The sequence below is a fragment of the Falco cherrug genome, chromosome 1 (genome assembly GCF_023634085.1).
Source record: "Falco cherrug isolate bFalChe1 chromosome 1, bFalChe1.pri, whole genome shotgun sequence".
In the NCBI taxonomy this organism is placed as follows: Eukaryota; Metazoa; Chordata; class Aves; order Falconiformes; family Falconidae; genus Falco; species Falco cherrug.
This window is the reverse complement of record NC_073697.1, coordinates 51,170,942-51,181,722: the sequence shown is the minus strand read 5'-3', so window position 1 is coordinate 51,181,722 and position 10,781 is coordinate 51,170,942. Positions and strand designations below refer to the sequence as shown.

The window sequence follows — 10,781 nt, the reverse complement described above, 5'->3', positions numbered from 1 at the left end:
TGGTCTCAGCGGGGCGGCAGGGAGAAGGGGTGTGCGCGGGGTTCGCTATGCAAACGCCAGAAGAGAGCACTCTGCGACGGCAGGTGAAAATAAAGAGAATGGAAAGATAAATCAAACACGCTAGAATAGCCATTACCATCCTTGAGCCTCCACTTTGGCATTACGGGTCAGTTGCACAGAGGTAAGGAAACACCTTAACCTGATGCCCCAGACCTTCCGCAGCCCAGACGCAAAACCCCACTGACTTTTGTTTTTTCTCTTCAGAGCAGCCGGGAACACAAGGGGAGCCCCGCCGCTGACGGGCTCCCCGCGGTCTCTCACACTGCCACGGGCAGTAACGCAGCCGCCCGGCAGCCGAACACCGGCTCCCCTCCAGCGGGGGGCACGGAACCGCTCTGAACGGGCGACCCCTGCCAAGCCCGGCCGCTCTTCAGCCCGCTCCGCCCGCCGCGCTCACCCCACCGCTACCACCACCGCCGCCGCCGCCTCCTCCACGGCCGCCCCGGCCGCGCCCCGCCGTGCCCCCCACCCGGGGTGCGCTGAGGCGATTCAAAATGGCGGCCGGCGCGCAGCCCCGGCGCCCAGCGGCCGCCCCCCACCGCGCAGGCGTCTCATTCCCCGGCGGGCGGCGCTTCCCAGCGCCGCGCTGGGGAGGGGGAGCGGCGGGAGGCGGCCGTGCCGCGGGGACCGGAGCGTCCCGGTAGGAGCCCGGCGCCTGTCCCGCCGGCGGAGTCCGCCGCCGCGCCCGCAGCCAGGTGTGCGCCGCGCCGTGCCGCCGCGGGGGCGGGCGCCATGGGAGGCCCTGCGCCGCGTGGAGAGGGCGCCCGGCGGGCGGCGGCCGCCCCGCCTCACCTGCGCTGAACCCGCCGCTCGTCCGCCCGCACCGGAGAGCGACATGGACCGCCCGCCGCAGCCGCCCGCCGCCTGCTAGTCCCGCCGCAGCTGCGGGGCGGGTTGGGCATGGCCCAGCATGAGGAGAGCGGCGGAGGGCAGCGCTACCCCGGTGAGGCGTCAAAGCTTCCGCGTACCTCTTCCTCCTCGGGCGGCGGCTCTCAGCCCTGCCGGGCCCGGCCGCGCTCGGGCCGGGGGGGTCGGTGGCACCTGTTGGGTGGGGGCGGGAGCAGCCCCCGCAGCGGGGGTCTGGCCGGGCAGGGGCCCGAGGGGCGGCCGTTCGCCGCGCCCGGCCGGGGCCGCCTGGAAAAGTTGCAGGAGCCCCCGCCGAGTGGGTTAAACACCGCGGGGGAGGGTGAGCGCCGCTTCCTCGAGGCTTTGGGTTGCGTTGGTTTTTTTTTGTTTTGGTTTTTTTTTTTTTTCTCTTGTGTCCAGTTTTTGTTTTGTTTCGGTTTGTTGTGTTTGTTTAAGTGCAGGCTGCCAGCCGGGAGCCCTTGGCGGCGCGGGGTCAGGCTCGCAGCCCCGGGAAGGCAGCAGCTCCAGCCTCTGGCGCTGCCTCGCTTCCCCCTCGACATCCCCAGGCAGTTCCCAAAGACGAAGCAAAACTACAGCCAACAATAGCTGAAGCTCTCCTGACGCTGCTACTGATTTAACGTGGCCACAGATTTTTCTGTAGTGTTGGTGTGGGGAGGAAAAAAAGCCCGGTAAAGTGCCTCTGGAGCCGGGGCTTTAGAAGAACGCTGCGAGTCGCTTATAGCGCCCGCCTGACATAACCAAACCGTGGAAAAGTGGTGGATGGTTTCATTGCTCTCCAGCACTTCGCTCAGAAACCGGGTTTGTAAAGCTCGGACTTGGTGAAGAGTGCCAGCTGAGAGATAAGGCTTCTTTAAAAAAAAACCAAACAAAACAAAACAACCCAAAATCCCAACTTCTATCTCTTCGTTTTGTCAGTGCTTATGTCTGTAGCATTAATCGCTGTATTTCGTGCTTTGCTGAAAGCTAGACTTTCTTAGCCTCAGGAATTTATGCTGTTGGCAGCACTGTGGCTGTTAGAACATGAGCATAAACAACCTGAAACAAGAAACGTTTAATAAAGAAAACCTGGATTTGATGCTCTTGTGCACTGAGGTCACCTGCAGTTGCACTTGATAGCAGCAATGTGTTTCTTGGAACATGCAACAAAAATATTCTCAAATGCGTGGGGAATATAAACCCTTAATTTTTAAACAAGATTTTTCCTTTTAAAAGAAAATAAACCAAACAATGGCAACTTTGTAATTGAGGAAATACCTGAGCAGTATATACTGCTGAGCAGTATATGTAATCTGTTCCTTTTGTCGTTCCTGTGAGGCGCGAAGATACAAAGCTTGTTTTGTAGATAGTTTTCTTACCCTTCCTTCTGAACAAGTTTGTTGACTAAATTGCATTGCAAGTCACAGCAAACTTGGAAGAATGTGGCTTGAATTGGCATCATTCTGATCTTTGTTTTACTCTAATGGTTAGGCATTGCTGTTAACTTTCTTTTAATTTTACATTAAAATGGGTTTAAAAGCTATTTTATTCTAGATCTTAGAAATTATAATCAAATATGACTTGTTCCATCTGTGTGCTTGAGTGATCGCAAAGTCAAAACCTGTTTTAAAGCCTCTGGTTGTTGTCAGAACATGCCTTCTCGCATGCCATCAGTGATCTGAACCTGGGGAATGTAAGGACTTCTGGACAGCTGTACTGACCAAAACTCTAACCATCAGACAGAAGAAGTTACCTGGGAGAGGGTATAAAAGCAGGACTCATGTAGACTGATTAGGACACTTGCAGTTGAAGGACCTCCTGAGTTTCTTTTTGTTTAGGAATCCTCAGTTATTTTTTCTTCCCTGAGCTTACATGTAAACTTCTGGCATCCACAGTGTACTGTGGTAAGGAATTACGCAGTTCAGCTAGCTATCCTTTGCATGAATAGCTAGATCCTGATGTTAGTTTTGAACCTGGCTGCAAAACTGTCTTTGCCTGGTGCCCCCTTCGCACTTGTGTTGGAAGAGTTAATGAGTAAGTAGTGTGTTCTTGCCCTCTCCTTGCCACTTGTGACCTCTGCTATATTTTCCTAGCTTCTTTTTCCTTATCTCCCTTCTGGGATATTTGCAGTTTCAAGGTCATGGTTCCTGTAACACGTAGGATGTTAAGACTACAAATACCGATTTTATTTAGATTATAGTATGTTTTAAGTGAACCATAGGGATGATGAATGTGCATTTGCTGTGACAAAACTGCTTGTTCTTTCTCGATAGTTTATTATACTAATAATACTGTTTACTACTAATGCTATGTTTATTGTGATCATAATGCTACAATAATGCTATGTTACTAAATGATTTATGGAAATAAGTTAGTATTGGAACATGTGGCACTTAGAACGTTTGACATCAGTTGTCAAATTTTGCAGTTACCGGTGAGGCAGCTGAAATAAGGAATATAAATATCACTTCACTACATCCTTAAAAACAATCCTACAACAACCTAATATAAAATGAATCAAGAAGTTCTCATTTATGTTTTTGACAGCTGGTTACATCTCAAGTTTTCATTTAAAGCCCTTGCTGGGTATGCTTCAAAGCATCCCACAGTTTCACTGAACTGTGTAAAACCTTTGTAACTTGTTATTGCATAATTTGCTCCAGCAAGCTGGAGCTGTTACGTACTTCTGCAGTTGCTGGTTGCCTATTTAAAGAATCTTCCTGTTAAATTTCTTGCTTAAAAAAAAAAAATAAATACTGAGCCAAGTTAAAGTAGCCTCAGTACCCTGCCTGGAACTGTTTTTTCACTTTTCTTTGAAAACTTTTACTTAGAGAATTGTTTGGCCTCCTGAGCTGCTGTGTTTACTGGCCCTTCCAAGGCCACTTGAATGCTTACCATTTGTAAGCCTGGGGGTGAAGAGCCATGCAATTAAAGGAAGGACTGCCTGCTGCTTGGGAAAATCGTTGAGCAGAAGTGAAGGTAGTCACTGGAGGAATTCATTATGGAAACACGCTTGTGCTGTTTACTGAAACATCATCAAAGTTGTTCCTGGCTGATTACCTTTCTGTACTTTGTTTCCTGGACTGCATTTTCTAGATGCATTTATAAGTGTGAATTGTGATAAAGCAAACACCTGCACCCTTGCTTATACAGTTCCATAATGTGTGTGTATACTTTAGGGTAATGTTGGGGCTGGGTAGGCTGTTGATTTTAAGAGCAATCATGTGTATGTGTATGAAGGAGTGGGTGAGCATGGGGAAGAGAAAACTGAAAATAAGTGAATCCTGGCAAGGTCTGAGAGAAGGAGATCTGAGTATATTGAACAGTAATTTAATCTAATGCTCCGTGTTATGTCTTATTTGTACACTTCGACTTCACAGTTGACTGTCCCTTGCAATTTTTAACTAGTGAACAGAGAGGTTCGTAATTATGCAGTTGGTATGTTAGCTATCTCAAGACATCACTTCAGATTGCAGTGCATGTAAACTTTTCAGACCGTGGCAATGTGAAAAAAGAGAAGTTGCTATAGCAACTCTATAAGAAAAGCGTACATCTTCACAAGCTTTTTAGTCAAAACAATACACTGGAAACCTTGCTTATCCAAAAGATTAGGCAGTTGATGCGTTGATTGATTTGCATGGGTAGTACACAGTTGGCTGTTTATTAGAAAGTTCTGGAAAGGTCCAAAAGATGAAATATCCAGGGTGGTTTTTACTTGACTTTTCCCTATGCTTAGGAGTGGATTAAACTGGAGTGTCAGAGCAGCTCGTGAACAGCATTTGTGTAGTACGCTAAAGAGTTGGGATACCATATGAAGTATGTTTGGATTCATGAACTTTTCACGTGACTGAAAGCTTGTGGAAGAAATTGTTACGGTTTGGACCAGTGGAATATGTTTGAAATGTGTTTTCTGTCACTTACTGCCTGCCAGTATTGTAATGCCAAAGTGTATGGATGGGCTCAAATCTAAGAGCAGACAGTGTGTTGAACGCTGGTGTTTGGCAGGGCTTAGGCGCCATTAGCCAGTGGTTTGGAACTGCTGGGAGGAACCACTTTTCCCAAATGAGATATTTGAGTTTTGTTTTGGGGGTGGTGTGGTTGTTTGGTTTTTTTTTAAGTAGAATGTGGGGAGGACCTCCTAAAGGACAACTGGCACCTTTAACTTGAGACAGAATAGGAGACCAGAAGCAGGAGACCAGGCTTCAGGAGCTGGAGGAAAAATCTGTCTAGAAAGCAAGCTGTCTGCAAGATGGAAGGAGTATTCACTCCTTAACACTTAGCCCAGAGTGTTTCAGAGTGAAGAAACCAAAGCAATCTGTCCATATTTGTTCTGCCAACTGCTGCGGAGTAATTACGTTGCAAACTTCAGCAGAGCTGTAGGTAATTTAACTATTCATGTAGAAAGAGAAGATCTATGTAATGTCACGGTAATAATCATGTAGTGTTTTAAAGGGTCTGTAGCAGTTCTGGGAGTCAAGGCGGCAGTTCTGATGGTGTTCCAAGTATATGAAAGGCTGCAGTTGCCCATGAGGAGAGTGCATCTACCCTGCAGCTCAACTTGACTGCCCTCTGTTTGAGGGTTACTCAGATGTAGGCTGGAAGTGGTGTACTGACTGAATTTTAATTAACGTGCCGGCAACTCCTGGGGAGACAGTGTGAGTGTACGTTGCAAATACGAAGACCAGTGATCCCCCCCCGAGTGCAGTAAATACAATGTATTTGCAAGTGTCAGTTTTACTTGTAGGTGCAGTGACAAAGTGCATCAGGTATTGTCAAAACGTTGTCTACGTGGATAACACTACAGCTATTCAGATTTTGCATCTCTTACTTAATGCAAACCTGATATATTGCATGTTTTATTTTAGTGACAATTTATTGTCAGTTTTACAGTTTTCAGAAGAATGCTAAGAAATTCTCTTTAAGTGAACATTTCAGAAGTTTGGTCTAAGTGTATGGAAACAAATTTTGTAGACTCCCAACATCAGTAAATAAGCATTTATGACTGTATAAAAATAATTTTCAAATATTTGTCTCAATATTGACATGGAATGTTAAAGTACTGCAGTTTTTATAGTATGTAATTTCACTCTCAATAGATGTATGCAAAGCAAACACTGGCGCACAAACTGCTTATGAAAAGCTTTTCATGCTTGACACTTTCTAGAAGCCTAGTTTAAGTTGCCATTGTCCTGCTTGATCAAGCAGGGGGAAGGGATAGCAAACATGTGCAAGAGAAGATTAATAACTTATAAGCCTAAATTATGACAGAACTGAGTGTATTTATAAAAAAACAACAACCAAAACAACAACAAAACGAACTGCCAAGAACAAACCACAACCTTCCTGCAAACTCATAATCTTGTCTTTTCTTTCTTTTTCACCAGTTACCAGTTGGGTCAAGACAACTGATGTAAATTTATCCAACTCCTTAAATAGTTTGAGCTTCATGAGAATTCTGGATGCAAGAGTGGGCAGCGGTATCCAGGGCCTTCAAAACTTGAACTCCGGGACCCTGGGATCTCTCTCACTGCCTGAGTATGGGCCTGGCCCACTGTCCAGTGCTGTCAAAGATTGTCATAGCCTTAAATCAGTGGATTCTGGTATTCCAACTCTAGAAATAGGAAATCCAGAGCCTGTTCACTGCAGTGTGTTAACTGTGAAGAGAAAGCAGTCAGAACCTGAAATTGTGCCTGACAGGGCTTTTCAGAGTGCGTGCACGCTGCCGTCTTATGTGCCTCCCCATCCTCTGACTGCTGAGCATGACCATGCTGTGCGAAAATCCTCTACTTTCCCAAGAACTGGGTATGACACTGTCAAACTTTATAGTCCAACTTCAAAAACTCTGAACCGAAGCGATGATATCTCTGTCTGTAGTGTTTCTAGTCTTAGCACAGAACTGTCAACAACTTTATCGGTTAGCAATGAAGACATTTTGGACTTTGTGGTCACAAGCAGTTCAAGTGCAATTGTGAATCTTGAGACTGATGAGGTCCACTTCTCGGATGTTACCCTGAATTCCACTAAAGAGACCAATGATCAGAGCCAGCAGGAGTGTTGTCACGAGCCAGATGTGGACAGTAAAAGAAAAATACTGGGACCTTTTACAAACTTCTTTGCCAGGTAATGTTTCTGTAAAATATATTTGTATTTTAACAGTGAGATTAAGTAAGATCAAAGGAGTAAGGTCTTGTGTGATATCTTACTTAGAAAGACATAATGGCTTGCTATTTTATTTTAAATTGGTATAAACATTTTTTTTTTGTGTGTCCTGAGTAAGTGGACAAATATTGCTAGGGACTAAGGCTCTGAATCCTCCTTTGTATTATCTTTATGATATATGGAAACATCTTAAATCTTCTGAAAAGATTCTTTCTGTGTTACAGTAAAAGGAATTCTGAATGAGGAGGTTTTTTTCTTCTTAGCAAGTGTTTTCTTTCTGGCTTCTCTCGTGATGCCTCGTGATTTTGGCCAAGGTCCTTAATCTCATGTCACATAAATAGGTAAATAGGGGTAGGATCCAAACCTGTATTGAAGAGCTTTGACATCTAAGGATTCTTAAATGGTCTGGTAGTGAATGGAGTATTTTATTGATCAGTGTAAGTGTATGAAGCTTAAAATACAAATACTTGCAAACGCTTGCATGACTACTATGATTTTTCCAAATTTCAGTTTTGTTAATACCTTTTTTCTTTCATTTTTATACGGAATGAGAATGTCTGACACTCTGTCACTCAGTTGTTCAAATGAAAGCATTGGCCACTCAAAGCAGTTACATGACCTATTCTAAATGTGGCCCTTACAGGAATGATAAGGCGTTCTAAATGCAGGTACCTGGTGAAAGTGTTGAATGAGGAAAAAGACTGGTCTGCTTTTGGGGTTTGGATCGTTGGTGTGGTTTTGGTTTTAATTTATATAAGTTCTTCTTAATATCTCTTGTTTTTAGGATATAATGTCAGAAGTATGGTATGTTTTAGAGAAACATTTCTAGAAATAAACTTCAGGCATCAAGCAGAGTAGGCTGTACTTAACCTGTTTTGAACATGTGATTGCTTCGGCTAATCTCTTTTTCCTTATGTAATTTTTTTTTGTTGTGTGAGATGAATAGGTTGATAAAATACTTAAGAGGAAGGGCAAGCATCGTTCTGTGAAAGGCTGCCTTATTTGCAAAGCTTAAGAGACGTGGTTTCTTTAGAACTGCTAAACTGGCTGAAGCCTTCATGGATTTTTATCATTCGGTAGGCTGGAGTACTGTGCAGCAGAGCTCCAGTCATCACTCGTGTTTGAGGTGCTGAAGCTTTTGTGGACCTCTGTTTGTTGCCATGGAACCAGACTTAATTTGAAGCAGGAGGCTTCTCAGCACTTCAAAGCGTGAACTTTTGTTACCCATTCTGATAGCACAACTGCTAACTCAAACAAATGCTGTCCTTCAGCCTGCAGGGAGCACAGTGGAACAGGCATATTTAGACCCTGCTCAAAGTAGGATGCTAAAGTGCTTCTCAACTTTTCTCATGCAACAAAATAAAGCCATCTGTCCAAACTCTGTTGCGTAGTCCCCAGTTGTTTTGCCAGTATTACAGAAACTATGGTACTCGGTAGACTGAGCTTTTTAACCTGAATCTTTTCAGGTACATTGAATTCCAGAGAACAAAGGTTTTCCTTAACACCTTTTGAAAGGGGAACAGGTAATCTTGGTCACCCACAGAGTGATGTCATTGTGAGAATATGAGGATTGGGTTCAAACTGGGTGATTGGCTTTGAAGTTCTGGGTGCTGTCTGTAACCTGACCTTTAATATCCTTCCCTTTAACATCCATTTTCTGCTCTATTTCGAAAACAAGAGTTGCTCACTTTTTGTCTGTACTTGCACACCACACAGCCATATTTTATGCATCGGTTCTCTTATGTCATGTGACCTGGCGGTGAGTTTCACAGGTATAGTACAAGCAGGGAGCTTCTGAAGGTCCTTCTGTGCCACAGGGAATGCTATCTATATTTATGCTGTCAACATTGTTATGGATCAAAACATGTTGGTTTTGTTGATATTTGCACTCCGCTGTCCATGGGGTTGTAATTGCTTCCTCTAATGATCCCACACAGTCCCTGTTCCCTGGAGTTCCTGTGGGCTCCTTTGATTCCTAGGGTTTAAACAAATACTTCAGTAAATGAACCTGGGCCCTGCAATGTGTTTTGTTTGAAAGTAACTGACTTCTAGGGGCCTTCCTACCTAGCTGACCCTGCGCTGTGTGCCAGGGTTTGTGTACAGTGTTAGACAAGGAGGAAGCATTCAGAATAGTATCTTTGAAGACCAGCTTGCTGAGAAGGGAGTTTCTTAAAGTAGTTTGTAAAAGTGCTGTGGTGGTAGGCATAAACAAAGTCCCAGAGAGAGGAGCATGTTAGCACTTTGCTCTGTGCTGAATGGAGCTTCGCTTGAGATACACACTCTTGCAGGTTGTGTCAGCCTTCCTTTTGAAAACCAAGGATGAGTTACAGCAGGAGAAACCCAAATGGCTTTGGCTTTTGCCAGTGGCTGGCATGTGTGTATACAGAGTGGAAGAACAAGCACCTGGGTGGTTTGAACACAGCCTTTCTACCATCCAGCAGCCTGATAGTCATGGGTTATGGCTGCAGTGCTGGGGCTCTCAGCGTTAACCTGCAGGTTTAGCTCTGTGGGGGGATTCTGAGTAATGGGATACCGGTTTGAACCACTGAGAGCGAAGATGAATCAGCTTAGCTTTTGCTCAGGTTGTTAGGTAAAAGGGGAAACATTGCTTCTTGAAATAGCAGCTGTGCTTGTATTGAACCCTGCCATCTGAGAATGTGTTAGTTTCCCTGAACTTGTCAAGATCCAAGTATGTTTGCTCTGGATATGTCAGTTAAGATTTGCAGCTGCCTGTAGAGGAAATACTGACAAAAATCGGGTGCTTCCAGTGCCTGGTCACATGTGCTGCTTATGTATCAATTAAGATCAAAAAAAGATCTTTTATAGTACCAAGAAAATGCTTAGAGAAGCAGCTGCTTGGGAATATAACATTATTTCTTAGCGCTCTTTATTTTTCCTGGCGAAACAGTATGCATATGTGCATGTGCACTATGCATGATGCTGTGTGTTCTGTATCACTTGTGGAATTGTCTGTGGAGTGTTAGGAAGTGCTGGTGTTGGCTTGGGGCTGCAGTTGAAAACTGAGTTGTGGAAGAGACTGAAGAAAGGAGAACCCAGCTGGCTCGTTGCCTGTCAATCTCTGCACCTTCAAGGACACTTGGGAATGGAGCGTAGCTGCCCTACCTTCTTGAGCACTATGGTGAAGGAAGTTTCCTGGACTGCTTCTCTGGCTCAGTTGCTGTCTCTTTAGCAGATTAAGACTCTGAAAGGTCTGGTTGTTCCCTCGGGCTGTTACGTGCCTCTTCAGGTGTGGCAGGAAGATCCAAAGTGAGGAAAAGAGGCAGTTTTCTGCTTGTTCATGCATAGCTTTCCTCTTGAAATTAAGGCATCATGGGTACAGTGCTAGGTGGGGTACTGTTGCTGTCATGAGTTAGCAAATGAAAGTGGATTATTGCTCCTGAAAACAGCTGTAACACTGACTGCTGACAAAGAAACCTGACACATTGGTTGTTTCCAAATGTCACATGTACTCATATCAGCTCTAAAAAGCTGAAGGTCTTTCACATAAAGCATGAGTTCGAATTAATTTCCTTCGTTTGAATACATGCAGGAACTTGGTTTGAGAAATAGTGTGAGCAAATAATTGTCTGGGAGACTGGAGCCAGTAGCTTGTCTGTCCATTTGCCCTAGTGACCCAGAGTAGCATAGGATAATGAGTTTTGCCTTTGGACTTTGCTTCTATATAGTACTGCTGAAACACAGACTTTTTAAACGCTCAT

The 10,781-nt window shown here is 44.9% G+C and overlaps 1 protein-coding gene across 2 annotated transcripts in view; it reads left to right on the top strand.

The window, feature by feature from the left end:
* Positions 1–634: 634 nt before the first annotated feature.
* The window catches only part of TBC1D14 (TBC1 domain family member 14), a 70,614-nt gene continuing 60,467 nt past the window's right edge, over positions 635–10,781 (top strand). The window contains exons 1-2 of one of the 2 annotated variants that reach the window (XM_055714216.1): positions 635–1,003; positions 6,288–7,023. In XM_055714216.1, the coding sequence (XP_055570191.1) occupies positions 961–1,003; positions 6,288–7,023 (779 nt within the window). In that variant the 5' untranslated portion in view covers positions 635–960. Of the gene's footprint in view, positions 1,004–2,846; positions 2,938–6,287; positions 7,024–10,781 lie in introns of those variants that run through there. The other variant, XM_055714210.1, reaches the window with a different exon arrangement.